The sequence below is a fragment of the Triticum urartu genome, chromosome 3A (genome assembly GCF_056163025.1).
Source record: "Triticum urartu cultivar PI428250 chromosome 3A, HENAU_Tu73, whole genome shotgun sequence".
Lineage (NCBI taxonomy): Eukaryota > Viridiplantae > Streptophyta > Magnoliopsida > Poales > Poaceae > Triticum > Triticum urartu.
Genome location: NC_141875.1, coordinates 670,843,986 through 670,866,936, shown reverse-complemented (window position 1 = coordinate 670,866,936; position 22,951 = coordinate 670,843,986). Strand labels below are relative to the sequence as shown.

The 22,951-nt window shown below is 43.4% G+C and overlaps 1 protein-coding gene and 1 pseudogene across 1 annotated transcript; one reads left to right on the top strand and one right to left on the bottom strand.

The window, feature by feature from the left end:
* Positions 1 to 5,442: 5,442 nt before the first annotated feature.
* On the top strand, positions 5,443 to 18,326 carry NRPC1 (nuclear RNA polymerase C1). Its single transcript, XM_048709956.2, has 27 exons — positions 5,443 to 5,735; positions 5,811 to 5,940; positions 6,090 to 6,239; positions 6,330 to 6,486; positions 6,576 to 6,757; positions 6,878 to 6,996; positions 7,080 to 7,179; positions 7,802 to 8,002; positions 8,154 to 8,302; positions 8,377 to 8,518; positions 8,676 to 8,816; positions 8,911 to 9,099; positions 9,413 to 9,647; positions 11,186 to 11,279; positions 11,630 to 11,864; positions 12,378 to 12,569; positions 13,113 to 13,211; positions 13,927 to 14,130; positions 14,225 to 14,497; positions 15,281 to 15,428; positions 15,759 to 15,910; positions 16,502 to 16,660; positions 16,741 to 16,857; positions 16,930 to 17,015; positions 17,324 to 17,528; positions 17,654 to 17,856; positions 18,045 to 18,326. Exons 1-27 carry the CDS (start codon positions 5,665 to 5,667, stop codon positions 18,097 to 18,099), a joined length of 4,188 nt encoding a protein of 1,395 aa, XP_048565913.1. The 5' UTR covers positions 5,443 to 5,664; the 3' UTR covers positions 18,100 to 18,326.
* Positions 18,327 to 20,008: 1,682 nt separating this feature from the next.
* Positions 20,009 to 21,348, bottom strand: LOC147981359 (uncharacterized; annotated as a pseudogene).
* Between the last annotated feature and the right edge of the window lie 1,603 nt (positions 21,349 to 22,951).

Below are 22,951 nucleotides of genomic sequence, written 5' to 3'. Positions count from 1 at the left end.
CTGTCGAATATTTCTTGCAGTTTCTCTTCCAATGGCCCTTCTCATTACAAAAGAAACATTAAGTGTCGGAAGAGTGCCACCCTTAGGCTTTCCACTTGCGTCCGTCTTACCGGCACTCTTGGATTTGCCCCTTTTCATGACCTTGTCCTTCTTAAAACTGGTCGTTTTGTGCATCATCATCACATGATTGACGTCCTTATGTATTCCACATATTATGCAGTCTTGAGCATATTGAAGAACTCATTCACACTCTTGTTCATCCAATTCATGGTATAATTCATGATAAAGCCATTATAGCTAAGTGGGAGGGACGCGAAGACAAGATCAACTGTCAGCTCGGATGAAAATTTGCTCAAAGCCTCCAAATGTTGATCCCGTGAGAACTAGGGTCTCACATGTCCATCAACCAGGGCCATGACAGTCCCACTTGGCACATCAGCATCGGTTACCTCCCGGTAACACAAGGCTAAACCGCCTTTGAGGTGGCATGCAGATCTTCATCAAGATCCAAGACTGAGGGGATTTCCTCCTTGCAACAAGCGTCTCCTCTCTGCAGGCAAGTAGCTTGAGGAGGGGCGCACCCTTGCTGACAACAACATCCACAAGGAGTCTATCATTCACATTGCCTCTCAACAACGTGGAGAAATGCAGATCTTTGTCAAGACGTGCCCTCAAGATACAGATCTTTGTGAAGACAATCACTAACAAGAACATCACCCTAGGAAAGTACTCGCACACCATTGACAACGCCAAGGCCAAGATTACTTCACGAGAGCAGCCAAGGACTATGTGGCTTCCTCGCACCAACAGCTTCTTCGGCATCAGTACCCCCTTAAACGGCTCCTGCCCTGACAATGACCCGTCAACGCCACCCAACATGGCCTACGAGCATGACAGCTACATCTATCACAACCTATAGTGGTGAGCCTAGTTCACAGGCCTGCCACAACCTACAACGGAGTGGGTGAGCTGTCGTGCGAAGAGCACCACCGCACGACGGTTAGATGAAGACCAGGGTGAATCATCACCCCTTTTTACTAGGCGCATGACACCTCACCATCGACGTGTCACGTAAAAGGGCTTCACTAGCATGCAATGTGACAAGATAGGTGCCTCACCTACCCGACAAGGGTCCGGCAACACATATACCCGCATTTAATGTGGTAGGAACACAGTTGTACTCGGCTAATGTGGTAGCCCCTTGTGTGACTACAAAAGGAGGACCCTAACCACCTAAAAGAGTTGAAACATTTCATACCATGGCACACCGCAGAGCTAGGGCATTTGTTGTTCCTGACAATAGCCGCATTCTCTTCTTCCTCCTCAAGCAATTTAGAGAGAAGGACTCTATCTCATCCAATGTAATCACCATCATCCTCTAGTTAATACAAGCAACAGAACATAGGGTGTTACGCTTCTGAGCGGACGAACATGGGTAAAGACTATTGTGTCACCTTTTGCTCATCATCATGAGTTAGGGTTAGACTGTGAGTGTGGCAGCCCCTCTCCAAGCAAAGAGGGGGTGTCCCTCGCTCCCAGGTGTAGTGCTCGCACATACGACACCAACTGATTCCAGTACCTAGTTAACTTGAGTAAGTGCCGACTCACTGAATTTCCTTTTTTCATCTTACACTTGGACAATGCCTTGGATATCTCATATCTTTCAGCTCTTGCCTACCGCCCAAACAAAGTTGTCAACTACACAATTATCTCATAAGCATTATTGTTTTCAAAACGTTTTTGAAGTTCTGGCTCCATGGGTGCAAGGATGATACACTGTACTGCTTTGTAGTCGTTACTCTTAGGATGATAAACATTTTCATCATCCTGAGTGGAGTCATCTAGTGGAGCGTCAACGAGAATCTGCTCTAGAATGTGTTCTTTCTTGGCACCTTCGAGGACAATCCTCTGATTACGGTGCAAAACTATAAAGTTGTTGCTAGTTGCAACTATTTTTTCGAAGAAAAGGGAGCTGTGCAAAGGTGGGATTGCATGCCATTCTATCTACAACGAAAATGCAAACACACCTAGAGACTTGTTCATAATTTATGCATCTCAAAATAATAATTAATTAGAGTATGCTCTCACTAAAATCAACATCCCTCATTATTGATTATTGGCGATTCAAGATCCACGACTCACTTACTCCAACATTGATGTGACATCACCGATGACAGAATAATGAGATAAGTATGTCAGCATGCTGATTCATATCTCATATGATTCTTGGTCTCCTTTCGATGGGTATGTTCCGAACTTCAAGACGACCTTGAACTCGTCAAGACAACCAAGTGGTTTGTTGTGCAAGACGGTGCTGCACTTTGATGAAAACTAATTACTTGATATTTTTTGTGAAGGATCACCATATAAAACACGTCTATCGCACATTAAACAAGCTACATAAAAGTGGATTAACATCACAAGCAATTCGTTATTTAGTGACATGGTATAGCCCCTTATGTTCAAGAAGTTTGGCTCGTCGTCGAAACCTTCTTCGTGAAATCCTGTCATGGCGGTGTTTTTTAGGATTTTTTTTGTTGTGGCAGCAGTTTTTGTTATGCCTGTATGTCGGTGAATTAAGAATGGAGTCCTTAATTCCCCAGACTTATGCACATGGAATAGTAGCCTTCCCGATGGCAAGGCTTGTCGAAGGATAACAAAAGCCGAACTCAAGACTAGATTACAATAACTACAAAGGAGATCTCCAAAACAGAGATTAGAAATATTGAAGGTACAGCTCGAAGACCCGGCAAGATCCTTGCCGAGGAGAGCTCGCCAAGATTCCAGCCCGACAAGCTCCGAGCCCGGCAAGAATCCCACTACCATGCCACCGTTCCACCTCATCGGTCAGGTCGTCACTTGTCAATTAGGTGTCGAGCGGGGCAGGTAGTTAGGTGAGACTTATCTAGGCACGTGACAGCTCATCACCGAAGATACAACTTTAATGACACCCGTCCAAATGATGTGTCAAATGAAAAAAGGTAGATGGGCGAACGACACAGAAGGAGAGACCAACCTTGCCGGAGAGCTCCATCCACAAGACACCTCATATTGCATTAAATGCATTTGTCTAACCCATCAGAGTTAGGTGTTTGGCACTGTAGCCACTATCTGCAGTGTGTATTTACCATTTTGCCATTATGGTGACCCCTTAGTCTATAAAAGGAGGCCCATGGTTACCTTAACAAAGGTCGAAACCCTGTCCATTTGCACGCGTAGCAGCACTTCCTAGGCACCTTGCCAGACGTGCGCTCCTTGTAACTAGACTCATACACATCCAATACACGAAGCAGGAGTAGGGCTATACGCTTCACAGCGGCCCGAACCCGGGTTACCTCGTGTGTTCCTGCTAATCCTGCTCTTTGTGCTTGTTCATGCCTCTAGTCGAACCGCAAAGGGATCATAGATGGTCGTACGCACGACACTGTCGTGGCAGTTTTTTTCAACAGGAGACCCCTGTTGTGGCATCAGTTTCAATTCTCTGCTGTGGCAGTACTTTTACAGCAAAAAAAACTCTACCGTGGTAGCAACTTCAAAATCGCTATCCTACAGTCACACAACTGTTCTTCCCCATGTGTATAATCTTTTTGCACGACGTTTCTTCAACCTCATATTGTTGTATAACTCCCTGTTCACATACGGCACCAAGTCGAGGTCCATTGGTGCATGATTATCACTTGTCGCCACTCGTTGACACGTAGGTCAACAAGTAAAATAAAAGACACTCATATTGGTTCCTATCAATTGTCGTACCACGACTCGCGGGTCATGAAAAACATTAGAACATATTGCATTTCATATGAACACATTGCTTCACGAAGGCCTGGTAATCTGGTGCAACAATGCATTTCAGGTTAGTTTCTTGTGAAGATGACTTAATACCAAAAGGAAGTTACATATTTGTTGATGTTCTTACGGTACTCATTTTAATAGCTTTTCCATGTATAATGGTGCGATTATGTAGGCAGTTCACTCCGGCCTTTTCCATGTATTAGTTTGCCAGCACTATAGAGGTTGGAAACAATCATCATAGTTTGTTTGCCAATTGTTTGATACTAGAGCTCATTCTAAACTATATCAGTCACGATTCATTGTTTTCTACTCTAGTGAGATGCCAAAGGAAAAAGATGGTTATCTGGTTTTTACTAGCAATAGACGAAAATAATACGTGGGCATCTTCAAGTATGTGCATTACGTTCACGTGGTTCTACTGATATTATTTTTGTTGCAGACAGAAGAAGAACATGAAGTTGATGAGGCAGGTAATGCTCCTCACGTCCTTGGCTTAGCTCAATCAAATTGTACAGTGACATGGGAGGTCATGAATTCGTAACATGTGATGAAACTGGAAAATGGAGTGTATATTTTTATTCTGCCATAATGTGATCCCACAAACACGCTGTCATGCCCAGAGTCACAAAACACGGAGCCGAATCCTTTGACATACTGTAATTGACATTGGCCCACTGACACATGAGGCATGGTCCACATGTCAGTGAGGTGACAGCACGTCAGGGGGGCCGTGTCCCAAAAACACATGCATGACGCGCCCACTGATTTCTTTTGAATTCACCTTATCAATATATTATAGAACACCTCACGAACACAAAAATTCCAGTAATTCCTTTAAAAAAATATATGTAGCGGAAGCTGACAGTATTGTCTTTTGTGTCTGCATTTATCACTGTAATGAGGCGCTGGAAGCGGAGTTACATGCGATTATGGAAGGAGTAAGTCTCGCAATTCAACGGTCGGATCGACCAGTTCAGCTACAATCTGATTGTTTGGCAGCTTTGTCAGCACTATCTAATGATTCACTGGACAGATCAGCACATGGTCATCTCTTGGCAGAAATCAAAGGTTTACTGGAGAATAGGGTGTTTGTTCGTGTTAAAGTTTCTCGTGATCAAAACAAGGTTGCACATTGCTTAGCAAATTATGGTAGATCTGGGGATAGCACTGCGTCCTGGCTTAACCAACCCCCTCCTTTTATTTCTGAACTTGTTGCTAAGGATTGTAATTCTGTGAGTTTGAAATTTCCATCGCAAAAAAAAAGGGGGTTCTTTGAACATGTCCGAAGAATTCACAATTATTGCATTTTCATCATAAGTGGATGGTTGAGGTTGTAAAAGTTTGTAAAGTGAATTTCTGCTCGAGGGCGAGGAGAAAAAAGAAAAAGATGGGTGTATGTTTGGTCGTTTTTTTTTGCAAGAAGTCGAGAGAATGGTAGTGATAAATACTCCGTTGGTTCCCGATTAGCGTTTGTAAAAGCAAGGAAGCAAAAAAAAGTCGAGAGCAAAGATCGAACTCCGGATCTGGTGATTATGGGAAGCGAACCAATCCACTCGACCTGCGAGGCTACTCGGCGAAACCCTAGAAAAACAGCAACATATACTGAGCTTATATTTCGCTTACCTATTTAATATGTTTCCCTTCCGCAAGTGAAAAGTGATCGGTTCCGCGCCGCCTCCCTCCCCAGGAGCCGCCGCCGCCGCCGCCGCCCCCGACCTCGCCGCGTTCCCTCCTGCCGCTCGACCCCCCGCCCCTCCTCCAGCAACGAGGAGGAGCAGCCGGTGCCCCCGCCCCCGAGCAGCCGCTGCCTCCCCGTAAACCCATCCGCCACAAATCCACGGCCGCGGCATCGGGCGGAGCCGTCGGGGCGAGATGTTGCGGCAGGAGGAGAAGCTGCGGTGCACCAAGGAGCCCTTCATCGAGGATGTCGGCACCCGAAGGATGTAAGGATACTGCTTCCCACCCCCTTGCGCCGTCGTGCTCGCCGCTCACTGACCCCTCGCCCCGCTTCGCTGCAGAAAGAGCATGCGGTTCAGCATGTTCTCCGGCAAGGAGATACGCCAGTCCGCGGAGGCGCAGGTCTGGAACAACCGGATCTACGAGCCCAACATGAAGCCGGCGCCCAACGGACTGCTCGACACGCGGATGGTAATCTCTCGCCCCATCCTCATTGATCAATTCAGGGATTCATCTCTGCATCCGCCTGAACAATTCAGGGATTCATATGTGCTCTAGCCAGGCATGCCACTCTGTTTGTGCAATGCGTTGTATTATCGGTTTACTGTGGCAAATTCCAGGGAGCTGCGAACAAGCAGGGGGAGTGCGGCACCTGCCACGGTTCGTACACCGAGTGCCCAGGCCATTTCGGTTACCTGAAGCTCGCGCTGCCGGTTTTCAATGTTGGGTTCTTCAACAATATCCTGGATGTGGTCAAGTGTATCTGCAAGGTAACTAACACCGAGGAGAAGCTTACATGCCTTGGGGTCTGTGATCAGATATGTTGTGGTTCTTATACTTGTTACCCCGTGCCTTTGCAGGGCTGTAGCAGGGTCCTTCTTGTGGAGAAAGACCGCCGAGAGTTTCTGAAGAAGATGCGACAACCTAGAGCAGAGCCACTGGTCAAATTTGCCCTCATGAAGAAAGTGAGGGACAAATGCAAGCTATCCCGTTGCCCCTGGTGTGGATTCATAAATGGCAAGCTTCCTTCTAATACTCCTTTTTCTCCCATGTTGCATGTAAATTTCCCTTGGGAATTCCTAGTAACGAACTGGTTGGATGTACAGGGGTAGCTAAGAAGGGCAGAATGGGCTTGGTAATTGTTCATGATTGTAGCAAAACTCTGGATGGAAGTACAGAAGAACTCCGGTCTGCGTTATCACACAAGAAGGAAAAACTAGCCATTACTTCGATTCACACGTTGGACCCTGCAACTGTTCTATCTCTTTTCAGAAGAATGATTGATGAGGTGGATGCCACTCTGTTTTCGCCTTACAAGAGTATTTATTACTTTCAGCCGATTAACGTAGTACATAGGACATAGGTTTATTTCCTGTGTTTTTTACTATCACACTTTGATATTCTGCAGGACTGTGAATTGCTAAACCTTGGTGATAGGCCTGAGAAACTTATCATTACAGAGATCGCAGTGCCACCTGTGCCTATCCGTCCTTCTGTTTTTGTTGGTGGGGGTGGTGGTAGAATGAGGTTTGTTCTTTGGCACCTTGAACTTATATAACGGCGTTTCATCATAACCACAAGAATGTCATTAATTGTCTTGCTTCTCACAGCAATGAAGATAGTATTACTTGCATATTGAAGAACATTGTTAATACAAATTCCATCCTTAAGGGGACCCTTCAAAGTGGTGAACCGCTCGCAAAGTGCTTTGTAAGATTACCCAGAGTCCTTCACTCGTTTTTCTTTCATTTCTCTTATATTTACCACTGTTTTCTTTGCCTCTACGGAGTGCTACATATGTGTTATCTGAAATTTTCATTGCATTCTAGAAAACTGGTCTTCCTTTATTTGTTCATGAAATGCCCAACTTGAGAGCTGATTGTTGGATACGATGATGAGGTCTGCTCAAGAGACACTTTAAATATTTGTTGGCTGTATGGAAGTGCTGCTCAGGAAATATGATTTATTCACGGCGTGAGATAAATAGACATTTTTGCTAAGATAATTGAATATTTAGTAATAACTTTAATCATTAGTGATGACTTACCATCCATCTGCCTGTATGGGCTGGTAGCTGGTGCATTATCAACATCACACTCCAAACAATTCTGTAATTTAGACATATAAAACGGCAAGATATTTTACACATTCTCTTCTAGATTATGTACCTAAGTAACTTACTCAGAAGTGCTGTTAGAAGCGGAAATCTGATGACATATTTATGCTGAATATTTGCATCATGATCTTTTCCAATCTTGCATTACTTTATTCTGATTAAAGTGTAATTTCATTAGGAAACTCTAGCTCAGTTTTCTCCTTTGTTTCTTTCAAGGATTGCTGGCAACACCTTCAACTTCAAGTTGTTGAATATATCAATAGTGATGCCCCCTGTCTTATTGACTCACAACACCGTGGCCTTATCCAACGACTCAAAGGCAAGACAGGCCGTTTTCGTGGGAACTTGTCTGGAAAACGTACGGAGTACACTGGAAGGACTGTCATATCTCCTGACCCAAATTTGAGGATAACAGAGGTACTTGTCCATATATGGTCGATGTTCTTTATGTTCCCTCTCCAGTTATAGAAATTTGAGTATAACAGAGGTACTTGTCCATATTTGGTCGATGTTCTTTATGTTAACTCTCCAGTTGATTTTGTATGTCATTACTAATTCAAACTTATAGGTGGCTATTCCTATTTTGATGGCTCGAGTCTTGACTTATCCTGAAAGAGTTTCATACTATAACATAGAGAAGCTGCGTCAATGTATACGAAATGGACCACACAAACATCCAGGGGCAAATTTTATATTACAACCTGATGGAACGAAGCTGTAAGTTGTAATTTTCTGAATTATTTAATTTTAACAAGTTCACCTTTCATACTTTGCTGTGGACTACATTTTAGGCACTTAAAGTACTGTGATAGAAGGATTGCTGCTCGGGATTTGAAATATGGCTGTATAGTCGAAAGGCATTTAGAAGATGGCGACATTGTCCTCTTCAACAGACAACCGAGCTTGCATAGAATGTCAATCATGTCACACAGGGTATAAATTGCTCTATTTTCTTCTTCAAGAAAACACAACAGCTTTGTGTTTCAAAGCATTGATAGAAAAGGAGAGTTTATGTACACGCCTGATTACACTGTACTTGTTGTACTAAATGATTTGTCTCACCTTTGGTTCCTTTTTATATTGAGTTCAGGCAAGGATAATGCCCTGGAGAACACTAAGATTTAATGAGTCTGTATGCAACCCTTACAATGCCGATTTTGATGGAGATGAGATGAATTTGCACGTCCCACAGACAGAGGAAGCTCGTACTGAAGCACTTATGCTTATGGGGGTAGCACTTGCAAACTCTTCTTTTTTAGTTTAATATTTTTGTTTTGCTTTGGATGCACTAACACTAGTTTGATATCTGATATTTAATTTCACAGGTCCAGAACAATTTATGTACCCCTAAGAATGGGGAAATACTGGTTGCTTCCACGCAGGACTTTTTGACATCTTCTTTTCTGATCACGAGAAAAGACTCCTTCTATGACAGGTCTTCCTTTACTCTCTTATGTTCATATCTTGGAGATGCAATGGAAAATATTGATTTGCCAACACCAGCATTAATTAAGGTAATATTTTCTTTGCATTATTTTTCTTTATGGCTATATGTTCTCCATGCTTTAATGTTTATTGCAAGCATCAAAGTAGTTATATAAACAGTTATGCCATTTGTGCTTCTTCTAATGTTTGTTAAAAGTAGATACATTATAAAATAGCTAATAAATTTGCAAAGTATTAATATGGAAACGAGGCGCCCTCACTCTGAGTTGCTACTTCTTTTCGGAAAGCACGTTTCAGCATTTTTATGCTTAACAAGAGACTTTAAATGGAGCATGTTTTTTCTTGTTACTCTGGAATGACTATATATCTGCTCTTTTGCAGCCTATTGAGCTTTGGACTGGTAAACAACTATTCAGTGTGTTAGTACGTCCTAACGCATTTACAAAGGTCTATCTGAATCTTGGTGTCAGAGAGAAAATCTGTACTAAGAAATGCGCTCTTACTGTCGAAGATAAGACATCTGAAGCAGTACATGATGCAATGTGTCCGAATGATGGTTTTGTCTACTTCCGAAACAGTGAACTTTTATCTGGGCAAGTTGGGAAGAAAACTTTAGGTGAGAACATTTTATAAGTTTGTTTTGATTTCTAGTTCAATGATTCATCTAAAGAACCATTTCTTGGGATTAGAAGGTTGAACTACTGTTCTAGTTTTGTATGCGTCTTCTTAATAAAATGTTCTGTTTGTACTGCATAATTTTTCTTTTCACTGTAATGCTTCAGACTATTTTATTTACATGCCTGAGTTGAAAATTGTTTATTTGATGTAGGAAGAGTAGTTTTTCGTCTTATCTTGTAAAATAAACTATGTATGTTCCACCCAAGTAGCAAACTGTTATTAGTCTACGCTACCATGCTTCACTTTTGTGCAATAGCCGAACCTTACTTTGCAATGATTTCGCTCTTGAACACGCCCCGAAGCGCATGTCATATTTCATTAGAAGGAGAACGCCAGGAAGGCGCAAAATACAACTATAACTAAATAACAGAAAAAAGCACAGAGAAAAGAAGTGATGCAAGAGCATCGAAAGTAAGCTAAGCTAACAAACTAACAGAGCTACCAAAAGACAACCAGAGAGTGGTCAAGGAAAACCCACTCCCCAGCTCAAGCTACCACTGCATCTGGAGGCCTAGCGTGCAGTGGGAGCAGGCAAAGTGCCTTTGCTCCTGCCAACTTTCAGAACTTCAGCTGGCTGTCTGACCATGCATCCTTGAAGACGGCACATTTCTCCTGCGCCAGTCTCCAAAGAGTGAGTGATCAATGATCTGGAGGCCCTCACCTTATCTCCTGGATACGACGTAGTTTGTAAGGAGATGGGAGATCGTTTCATCCTCCTGGCTTCACAGAAGGCATTCGTCTGGATGTTGTAAGCCATATGCTCCAAACATTGTGCAGTCCAATAGCAATTGGCTGCCCCTAGCCAAACAAATATCTTGCACTTAAGAGGCGCCCAACATTTGCGATGATAATCTCTCTTTAGCTTTTTTCTGCTTGCTAGTTTCTTTTTGGTTTTCATGGCTTCTTATTCTTTATTTCTTTTGCAGTGTTAGATAAATAATTCTTGTTTTTTTGGGCTTTTGAGCATTCTGTTTTGCGATTTATTTGTATCTTTGCGTCATTTTGACATACTCCTTAATGTTAAATGACACACATTTTGATGCATGTTGGAGAAAAAAATTCAGAAATTATACTACAGAGTTTAGGATTTAAGTGCAAAGCTCAGGATTGGACCTTGGAATTGTTTTTTTGGAGGAAATGGGACCTTGGTATTATTGATGTATGCCAATTTATTGACGAAATAGTGCATTGTATGGTCATATCTAAATTATCCGTGTCAATCTAGATTCCAGGACATTATGTACCGTGTTCTTGGGATATTTCCTTCTTTTTCAGGAGAGTGTTAGTTATTCATTGTCATAGCTCTGTCATGATGTACTCTCATGAATCATGCCATAAACCACATATACCAGATGGTGTGCATTTCAGCACTCACATTAGCAAACAGCATTATTCATTTGGCCTAGTATTTGTTATTTTCACTTTTCTTGACAGATTTGAAAGCAAACCAAAATTTGATTGACGTTTTGTCTCCAGGTAATGGGAATAATGAGGGCATGTTCTCCGTTCTTATAAGAGATTATAATTCTCACGCTGCAGCAAGCTGTATGAATCGTCTGGCAAAGTTTAGGTGAGACTAGTTCAAAGATTTGTACAACATTATCCTTTCTTAATTATTTGTAATTTTGTACCATACTACTAATTTTCTCTTATCCATTTGCTCAAGAGAATAAAAATGTGAAGGCACCATCTTTACTTTCTTCTAACTTGTATACAAATATATTTTCTTTTTCTTATTTACTTTCTGAGATCATACCTAGTACACATTTTTTTCCAAATTCATATAGTGCAATTCTCATTGAAATTTTGCAGATTATCAATTGTATAGTTGCTTATTTCAATTGTGATTGTAAATTGCTATGTGAAACTAGTTTATGAAAAGTTTGTCCTGATCCAAGGTATTTACCTTTTCTCCTGCAGTGCAAGGTTCATAGGGAATCATGGGTTTTCAATTGGTGTGGATGATGTCCAACCAGGAGAAAGTCTAAATGAGAAAAAGGGGAAAACAATAGGAGAAGGATATCAAGAATGCCATGAGCTTATTGCTCAATATTCAAAGGGTGCACTCAAACCACAACCAGGATGCAGCAGAGCTCAAACATTGGAGGCTCGGATATCTGGTGTACTAAATAAATTAAGAGACACAGCTGGAGATGTAAGTTCTAACTGGTTTTCTTGGTCCATCCCGATTCCTTAACCAATTAGCTTCTGATTGTTTTTCTAGCCTGATCCTTTTTATACAACTATATATTAGGGGCGTTCAATTACGGGTTGGCAAACCCAACCAACCTGGCTGCTTGATACTCTAGTACAACCGTAGGTGTACTGTTCACATCAGCTGCTTGGAGAAAGCTGTTTTTGAACACGCTATATTGTACAAGTTGGAAAAACTTCGCGTCAGATTCCTTCAGTCTAACATTTGATATTATGTTTGCAGTATCACAACTTTGCAGTTTTACCTAGCAAGTTTTCCTTGTACAGATCTCTTTTTGACTAGCCTAATTTTTTCAATACACAAGTTTCTTATCACTAGCCTAATTTTTATTTAAGTGAGGATTTAGTGAAAGTATCGATAAATGATTCAAGTCCACTGGTGAACCTGTTGTGTCCATTTTCAATTAATCATACTTGTGCATTGAATGACTTGTGTTGAAACTTATTTTTTCAGCACTGTATGAGTACACTTCACTGGAGGAACAGCCCATTGATCATGTCTCAGTGTGGATCTAAAGGTTCTCCAATCAATATCAGTCAGATGGTTGTATGTGTTGGTCAACAATCAGTTGGAGGACGCCGTGCCCCAAATGGTTTTATAGATCGAACGCTTCCTCACTTCCCTATAAATTCAAAGACCCCCGCGGTAAGAACAGGACTAAGAAATATGATTTGCTCATTTGTGCAACCACCTTTTGTTTTCGTATGCCATGCACCACGCACTTGAAAATTTGCTGAATGGTTATGTGAATCTTTATTTTGTTGAGGGCCCGTCAACTCTGTTGCAGGATACCCTGTAGAAAGATTCAGACTGTTAGGGCAAAATTAGCCAAGTACCATCACGAAGTTGTATAAATTTGAAAATTCCATCCACCCTGAGGATGACTTGTGAGGCATGTCCGCATATGGCCCATGTCAGTGACACGTCGGATGATATTTTTCAACTAGTTTTTATCAATGACAGTGAGCAATCCATTTGTTCGTATAGTAGTAGTGTATTATTTGCATACGGCATTACATGAAATGACATTTGTAGTCAGAATTTACTAATTGATCTTTAATCTTTTTTTCTTTTCTACTTAGTCCAACTGCCATTTTATTTGTATTCAGTGTGTGGGATCATATTATTGTGACAACACATATGTATGTTCTCTTCAGCTAAGTTATTTTCTTTGTCTTCCATTTGCAGGCGAAAGGTTTTGTTGCTAATTCATTCTATACCGGTTTGACTGCTACAGAGTTTTTCTTCCATACAATGGGTGGAAGAGAAGGTCTTGTTGACACAGCGGTAGGTCTAAATCTAGATCATATTTTGGTTGCATACTACAGTATTACATATCAAAAATTTGTAGAGCATAAAATATTGCTTCTTTGTACTAGACTCTATTGGTTTCCTCTGTTTCTGATTTGTAATTTAGTTCACTGATTGGGCCAGCCTGACAGCTTAGAATGTGCAACTTTTATAGATCAGATCATAACATTTCAGCTTACTAGTTATTTCAGTAAAGGGAAAGGGTAATCCCAGCCCCATCAAAAGGCAAGATACAGTAAGAAGACATCATCAAACTTCTAAAACCTGGAGTAGCATACATCAAACTTTATTTTTTGGTATCTGCAACAACCTACCAACTATGTCAGACTTGACTTGGTAGCTATTATATGCTAGCAATGTGACATTATTTGGTACTCCCTCTGATCCAAAAATAAGTGTCATGGTTTTAGTTCAAATTTGAACTAAAAGCACGACACTTATTTTGGATCGGAGAGAGTATTATACTAACTTGGGGGCATATCCATTGTCCAATAGCCTATAGACATGAACTATGACATGTCTTACTTTTCACTGGACTGATGTGGAATACATTGGACACTGCCAGTTGACTCAATACGCCTTCTGGATACTTCAAATAACCTTTTTCTTTCAAAAACGCAGATATATCATTTTATTTCTTAGTTGGAGTCTGATATCTGTTTTTTTCTTTCTTGTGAACTTCTAATCATAGGTCAAAACAGCAGAAACTGGATACATGTCCCGTAGGTTAATGAAGGGTTTGGAAGATCTCTCAGTTTTCTATGATCAGACAGTCCGCAACGCTAGTGGTGGTATAGTTCAATTCGTCTATGGAGATGATGGCATGGATCCTGTAAAGATGGAAGGAAAAGGTGGCAATCCCTTGAATCTGGACCAATTGTTTATGAAAGTCATGGTTAGTTTTAACATACATGAATACTTTCTTAGATTGATAAAGGAAAGTGTGCTTTGTGCTCTGTTCATTGACCAATGATGTCTTGACATTGTAGGCCACATGTCCTCAAAGGGGACATGAAACATTATCTCCTGAGGCAATCTCACAAATGTTAAATGATAAGCTCTCCGAACAAGACCCCTCAGCTGGTGGTTGTAGCGATAGGTTCAAGGAATTGTTAACAAAATTTGTCGGGAATCGCATCAAAATGCTGAGAAACACAAGGCGGGCACTTCACCTAGATGAAGATCATGTGGGAAGGAAGGACTCCAGCATTGAGGAGTGCGTTGCTGCTAATATTTCTGGCATATCTGCAAAACAACTGCAGGTATGTATCATACTTTGCATTTACTAATTCATAATTGCTTTGCCGAAGTGCTGTAATCTTAGACACATCGCTTATATCCAGTTAGGCTTTGCTGTTGCTGGGGGTAGTATGTCGCTGGGTAATGTAGGAAGTGCCGTTGTTGGCTGGGTGTAGCCTGAGCCTTAGGCTTGTACCTAAACTTCTTTTGTCAATTAATGCATGATGTATTGAGGCACAAATCTTCCATTTTTTCTCCAAGAAGAAAAAAAATCCAGTCAGACTTTAGATCTCTCATTTAAATGCATGAGATTATCAACTTTTCTACCAGCAAGTAGATCAGTATGGTAACGGTTTACTGTTATTGTCCTTTTTGGTGTTCATTCATGCGTTTAGAGTTAAGCAACTGCATAAGTTGCATGCTGTATTGATCTACTTATCAAGTTCGTAGGCTTTGTAAATTTCTTATATTAAACAAGCTGGTGGTTTATGCTTGTTGCTTGCCCCGCAAAATGTGCCTTGCTTTTTCTGTCGATGTCAATACCAAACTAGCAACCACTCCTAAATTAATTGAATGTAAATTTGTGAGTCTCTTTCAAGCACTTCAACTGTGATATGCTCACCAAACACTTCCTGATGCAACATTTTCCTAGTTTTGTTGAGAAATGAATCTTTTGTAATACACAGTACCACAGTAGGTAAGACTGGTTTTAGATCCGCTCCGAGGATTGTTATTTATAGTTTGTCCATGCATTTTGTTCTTGTGTCGGTCTGCTACATGACTTGTTTTTCCTTTTCCTGGCTCAGGTTTTTCTTGATACTTGTTTATCTCGTTATCACTCAAAAATAATCGAGGCAGGAGCATCAATTGGTGCAATCGGGGCTCAGAGTATTGGGGAGCCTGGGACCCAGATGACACTGAAAACCTTTCATTTTGCAGGAGTAGCCAGCATGAGTATCCTTTCTGTGCTATGTATTTAAGGAAAATTGTGGTGTTTTATAACATGCTGAAGTGGCGCATATTTAGTTTCTTATCTGAAACTTTTTATTTAGGGGGCTGCTCTTTTCATTTATAGTTTAACAAATATAACATGATACTGTCAACAGTTCGAACAAGGAGGTTTTATGCCGTCACTATTAATATGGTACGATGTTGTGGCATACAAAGTCCGTAAATATAAACACATGATGTTGAATTCACTAGATTCATTTCCTTTATACTCCCTCTGTAAACTTTTATAAGATTGTCACTAAGTACTTGTTTCCTTAATGAACACCAATAAAGATGTTACACTTGGAGTTCCTCGCATCAAGGAAATCATCAATGCTGCTAAAAAGATAAGCACACCTATTATCACTGCAGAACTTTTGTCTGGGCAGGATGAGTCATTTGGCGTAAAGGTGAAACGTTGTATCGAGAAAGTAGTGCTGGGCGAGGTATATTTTTTCAGAATTTCTTTTAAAATTTTACGCGCACATAAAGAAAGTTTGGCTGCTTGCACTTTCCTCCTGTTATTCTTTTTAAAAGAACATGTTGCATATATTTAGTCCATCCATAGCTGCAAAGATAGATTATTTGTCATTTGGGGGGGGGGGCTAGGTTTTGCAAAGAGAACTACAAAGGCCTGAAAAGGACAGTCTAAAACAAGTTTATAGCAAGAAATTCAATCCCAGAATCGAGGAAGTTTGGGCTTTTGTTATTGATGCCGAAACTTTTATTTGTATTTGGCTGTTTTTATGACATTAAAATAACAAATATAATTATATTTTTTGTACGAGTTTTCTTATCTGTCCAGCAATAATGTTAATAACTGTTACTTTAATAGCAAAATATTGCACTGTTAACATGTGTTGGCTTGAAGTGGAGATTATTCAATGATTTGTCTTGGTTTTAGTTTGTCTGGTTCTGTAGTCCTTGCATCTCTTTTTCTACATGAGCATGGAAATGAAGAAAAAGCTATTAGTGTAGCAGATATATTTTGTAAGGAAGCACTCAACTTGCTGAGAAGCCTTGTAATGCCTGAACAGGTGGCAGCAGCCATAAAGATTGTCTTGAAATCAAGCCAGCCAAATTTGGTTGTGAAACTTGATATGCAACGAATAGAAGCTCAGGGGTACGAAGGAATCAATGCTGACTCTGTGCAGCTATCAATAATAAATTATCCAAAACTCAAGTTAAAATCTCAGGTATGAATAACGCTTTGAGTTTGATGTGATACGTCCAATACGTTCTCTGTGGTTGTAATCATGGTATATGATATTCGCAGCATGTTCGTGTAATTGATGAAGCCAAGTTGAGAATATATCCAGATGGAACAGATAGATCCAAACTCCAGTTTGAGCTGCACAATCTCAAGTCCATGCTTCCAAAAGTGATTGTGAAGGTAAACATGGCGCGCTATGTTTCTTTTTGGGTACCATTATTAGGATGTTGCTGACAGTTTTAATCAATTCAGGGTATTCCAACTGTTGAAAGAGCTGTTGTCAACCCCGTTAAAGGACGTGACAAAACCATCGAAAGATATAACCTGCTGGTTGAAGGGTAAGACTTTTACTATTTATTCAGCTTTGGTGGCATGTAGTTTGCTGCCGGTGAGGAGCTTGTTGTTACCTTTGCTGGAAAGTGTCAATCGCAAGAGCGCTCTCTAAAAAACTTCATGGACTGTTTCTCATTCCGTTTGAAAAAAGAGAGAGATCATGAGCTTTCTAATTTCTTTCTTTGTCAACCTTCATTCAATGATGTGTTGAAATATTTTAGCGAATTGCTTCTGGGAATTGTTTATAACCCTTGCCGTGAATATTCTTGTGAGATGATATATGGTAACCAAGTACATTCATTGTGTATTACAGAACAAACCTGTTAGCAGTATTGGGCGCTCCAGGAGTCGACGCTATGAAAACAAAAAGTAATCACATCATGGAAGTGAACCAGACACTCGGAATCGAAGCCGCAAGGAGATCTATCATCGATGAGATTCAGTATACATTTGAGAGCAACAACATGATCATCGATCTGAGACATATGATGCTTCTCGCAGATCTGATGACATACAAGGTACAGTAGTAATCATTGTCAATCATGAAACTTTGATCTTACAATTGCAACACCCTCCATCTTTTGGCCTGCCTCATGTCCTTGGAAGACTAATGAAATGCTGCCCGCGTTGATGCTCTGAGCAGGGCGAAGTCCTGGGCATCACGAGGTACGGGATTGCGAAGATGAAGAGCAGCGTGCTGATGCTGGCCTCTTTCGAGAAAACTTCGGAGCATCTCTTTAATGCTTCATACGCCGGGCGTGAGGATCAGATAGACGGAGTCAGCGAGTGCATCATCATGGGCATACCCATGCAACTTGGCACCGGCATTCTCAAAGTTCGGCAAAGGTACGTGCGTGCATGCGGTCTGACCTTAAATTTCGCTGTGTTCTCCGAGATAACAATTTTGCTTTTTCTAGACCTGTTTCGACTACCAAGAAAAAAAAGACAAGACAGTAGTAATATTGTTGCAATGAATCCACTCTTAAGCGACAAGATAAGCATATGTATGATTTTTGTTTGTTTTTTGCTTGCAGGCTCGAGAGTTTGCCCGAATTTAAGTACCAGCCTGCTCCGATCATGTCGTCATAACAGCAGCATACTGCAGTGAAAACCCATCCATCCGAAGCTGGAAGTCGGAGCAGCATAGATAGGGGTTGTAGGTAGTTTTGAGGCGCCATGGCATGCCACGAGGAAAAAAGGCAAGGACATTTTTGGACAGGACCCGTAGCCACCGGGTCGCTTTAGCTTAGACAGGAAAACAGAAGGCAAAGATGATTTTAATAGCATTTATACCAGTACTAGAGTGTTGATTATGATCTCCACTGCTTGTTACTACCCTCTCCATCCTAAAATTCTTGTCTTAGATTTGTCTAAATACGGATGTATCAAGTCACATTTTAATATTAGATACATCCGTATCTAGACATATCTAAGACAAGAATTTTAGGACGGAGGGAGTACCTGGTATGCTTTCTTTCTTGTGTGTTAATTTTGGGACACCGATATTCACCACACGTGTGGCATAATAGGCATTTGTTCATACACCGTGTGTGGCATGAGTAGGGGTAGCCCACATGGGCTGTGTGGCATAATAAGCATTTGTCCACACACCGTGTGTGGCATGAGTAGGGGCGAACAGTAGAATTGCCTACATGTGTGGGCGCAGCTATTTTGTGTCACACGCTCAATGAGTACTATTCATCCTGTGAGTGTGGCACGAAGTAAATATGCCCACACGTCCTGGGGCAACTACAAGTATATGTGGTTTGACGATTTAGTCGCCATTCGGGATGGCAGATGTAATTATCCGGGATGGCAAATATGGTTGTAAAAACATGGCAACTCTCTTTGTTTTGGTTAACTATAGTCGCCATATCTAATTTATTGTAGTTGCCGCAAGTAATCAAGTCATAGTTATTGTGTGTGATCAACTACTTGCTACATATGATTAAACGATAGTTGCCATATGTGTTTACTTAGTTGCCACGTGTGATTAATCATAGTTGCCATGTATGTTTACCTGATTGCCACGTACGCGCAACTGCAGTTGCCGTCTAGCAAACGAATCATAGTTGTCATGTGTGTTTACCTAGTTGTCATATACGCGTAACTGCAGTTGCCATCCAACAACGTACGACTGTTGTGTGGGCGAAAAATAGTTCATCCGCACGCGCGTAGACCAGGTGGTGGCTGTGTGGGCAGAAATTAGTTCGCCCCCACATAGCGCAGTTGGCAACCGCGTGCTGTGGGGCTTGTTGGCGACCTCTTCAACGCCCGCACACCGGCCTTGTCCTACGTGGCATGCGAAAACTGCCTCGGTGTGTCAAGATTCGTGCAAACTTAATTGAACGGTGATCCAGACGTGTGGGCGAGTTGCAATGTTGGCATGTGTGGGCATTAGTGTTTTCGTAATTTTGTTGGCGCGCCAAAGTTGACCAGCTTGTGCGTTGTTCGTTGATAACATAGTATAGATTAATCACTAGTTTGTTACGTATATACAGTGCATGTTGTTGAGCTGATAATCAAAAGAGAAACAAAGCGTGTTTTTCTTAAAGATCATACCAGAATCGAGCAATTATATGCACCCATCAACAGAACTCTTTGTTGGCTAGCTCACTGACCACCCAACCTTCCATCTCACGCATAAACTCCATTTGAATCCAATGCGGCCCCTCCGCGAATCCGCAATAGAGATTCTCAAGAACGGCGGCGTTGCGGAGCAAGAATCTGGCCAACGTCCTCTGCACCCTGCCGCCTTGGTAATGCACCAGCTCCATCTTCTTCACTCCGCTCCCCAGGCATGGCGGGACCATCGCGGCCGGGTGCCGACGCGTCGTCGAGGGTGTCGTACCGGCAGTAGTGGAGACGGTGCGCGTCAAGGAGCTCCCCCTCGCTACCGCCGCGGACGTAGGCGTGGTGATCGAGCCCTGAGTGCCACTCCGTTTCACGGGGCGCTTCGAGTGGCGGTGGCGCCTCTTCGAAGAAAGGGTCAGTAGCTCTAGGTTCGGGGTTCGCCGGAGGATGCTGCTCGTCGTGGCGATGACGAACAGACGACAGCGGGGTCGCCGTCGCGCGGCACGCTTCCAGCCAACTCGAGGTGGCGAAGGGCGGGGAGCACGGGGAGGTCCACGAACCACGAGCCCATGCGAGCGGAGCACAACTGGAGGTGCTTCGCGGTCGAGGCCAGCTGATGCAGGAACGAACCCAGCTTGACGTGCTCCCCCGCCTCCTCGAGCGGGCAGATCGTGCAGATGTCGACCTTGCACGACGTGACGGACGGAAGGCCGCCCACGGTGAGGACCGAGCTGTCGGGGACGGCGCCACGGTACTCGAAGGAGTCAAGCTCCGTCGTCGTGTCGACGGTAAGGCTGGATAGGTTGTGGCAGCACCGGAGGGCGAGCCTGCGGAGGTGTGTGTTGTCGAGGAGGAGAGCGCGGTCACCGTGCCACAAGCCTCGAGCGTCAGGTCGGCGAGGCGCGGACAGCCGGAGATCAGCCTCTGCAGTCTGCACATCGTCGTCCTCCTCGTCTCCGTGGATGTGGGTGAGGTGGAGGGCCTCGAGAGCCGGCAGGCTGACGGCTGCCGGCGGGGAGAGCCTGCAGTAGCCTAGACGGAGCGATCGCAGCGCGGCGCAAGAGAAGAGGCCGTTCGGGACGGTGTAGGTGTACTCTTCAGGCGGCGGATTCCACGATCGAGCTGCCGTCTCCTCATCGTCGCTGGATGGGACATCGTCTTCGGGGTGCGCGCGGACAGAACGGTTGCCGTCGGGGTCGTCAGACTTGGGAGGCTTCCCGGCGACGGCTTGATCCCCAACAAGGCTATCGGCGGCGTCGGCGACATCGTCATGGGAGGAGTGGAGGCTGCAGCCGGGGCTATTGCAGATGGGGCCGCGGCCAAGGCGGAGGTCGAGCTCCAGCTCTGGGCGGCATGCCACAGGGCGTAGGAGACCCACTGGTCCACCTTGGACCTGTCTTCGGGGCAGTATCTTTCCATGGATACGCGGAGCGCGCGCAGGGGCACCGAGGCGGCGGCGGGGGACGGGCGACGGTTGCGGGAGAAGAGGGCGTCGGTGACGTCGGCGATGAACCGCACCTTGTTGTGGTCGCGTCGGCCATCGTAGCCGTAGCCCAAGCTGCCCAACACGGGCCGTCCCAGCGGCTCCATGGACATGGAGACGGTGTGGACGCTGGCCATGACGTGGCGCCACCGCGACGAGAGCGTCGCGGCGCGAGCGGCCTCCCTGGTTTCGAGGAAGGAGAGGATGTGACCGAGTACGCCGTCGCGGAGGTTGCTCAGGCGGTCGCTTCCGGCGTCGGCGGCGATCTGCGAGTCACCCATCGCGCGCGGCGCCGATCGATCTGCGAGATGCGGAAGTGTATCCGCGTATAGAGAAATAACCGACGTTCTCTTCACAAACACGTACTCGAAAGGGAGTATATACGGACGTCGGATAACTATTCGATTTCTTCTGAAAACTTTCCTAAAACATTTCCCACATTAGATCAAATATTAACGGATTAATGTCTGTTTATCCATGTGATTACAAACTCCTTAAATCTCCACTTCTATAAAAAGCTGAGTTAGTGATGATGGTTTGCCAACCATCTTCATTTACAACCGTTCAATTTACATCAAACGCATCTGCGATAAACTATGTCAGTTTTGTAAAAAGACCCCGCACTCCACACCTTGTTTGTAGATAACCCCTGCCTCTTGCGTTCAACCACCTCTCCCTCTCACTTCATCTAGCCATCTCAGAAAAAAAATAAGAAGGATGCTCTCAGCACCGTCTGCCTCCAACGCCTCTCATGCCTTCTCTTAGGCCGCATTGCGGACCACCACCACGACCCCCTCTTCCTCGCAATCTCCTCCGCCCCCTTTCAAGTCATCCCGTGTTACATTCACGATGGTCTAGCAAAAATAAACAAAATCGATACTCAAAAATAATTCTTAAAAATCATTTTTTGCAAAAACACAATAAGTGTTATTTCTTCGTCAAGTTTTGGATGCAGGTTGGGCACTTGAACGCTTTTGTTTGCAAAAGAATTTTTTTTGTCTATTTTGCCTATATTTACTCTTCACCCGGATGCTTGTGAGCTCTAGAGAAGAATGAATATCCAAAGAAACCTATCGATATTTGTTACACATGAGATAATGCCCACATACTTTGTCAAATAAACAACTCCCGGATGAATGTATTTCGGTGTTCCTCAGGCGTCTTACTAGTTTAGGACAGTAAAACTTATCCTAAAGCGAGCCCTCACAACAATTTACGTTTCTAGCCATCCGTTCGCAATATAGACGTTTTTAACCGTTGGATCTTTTGTGTACAAGCATCTGTCATATCTTGACTCTGCTGTTCTATGAACTGCTGTTGTAGAGGCCAAAACGACGGCCTGTGGTAAACTGGGCCGTCGGACAACCCATTCCAGCGTTTCGCTAAAGGATGTCCGGCTTCACTAAAGGGGACTCTGCCCACTGCAGCCATTCGATTTGGCTTACCGGTAGTATACTGCTAGCCACGAATGTTGCATCTCCTCCACGCCTGACACGAGCACCACGGACATGCTCCACCATGGCGCTGCCGCCCATCGACCTCACGGTCGAGCCCCACACCCCTTCCTACTCTAAGCGCTACCATTGACCCAGCGTCTTGTGCATATCATAGCATACATGATGGACCCAATTGCCGAGGCATATGGAACTCAACTCATCTGCACACACTCGTCAACTGTCTTGGGACATTGAATGCATGGCTGACAGATCTGACCGCAGGGCTTTATATTCCTCAATAAAAAATATGTCTGACGAACGTTTCACATTTAGGGATAATATTGTACGCATCAATGGGCTGAGAAACCGGGGTTAGTGGGGACTATTGTGAAATGGTTTTCTAGAAACATGAAGGGCATGATTTGGTCCCTGGCCAATGGGCGCAGGC

What these genes read in the sequence shown, in the direction of transcription:
- NRPC1 (XM_048709956.2), top strand. Translation starts at nt 5,665, where the DNA reads ATGTTGCGGCAGGAGGAGAAGCTGCGGTGCACCAAGGAGCCCTTCATC. An exon ending in TGGTCAAGTGTATCTGCAAG is followed by an intron (nt 6,240 to 6,329) that starts GTAACTAACACC and finishes GTGCCTTTGCAG; the next exon opens with GGCTGTAGCAGGGTCCTTCT. An exon ending in GGGGGTGGTGGTAGAATGAG is followed by an intron (nt 6,997 to 7,079) that starts GTTTGTTCTTTG and finishes TGCTTCTCACAG; the next exon opens with CAATGAAGATAGTATTACTT.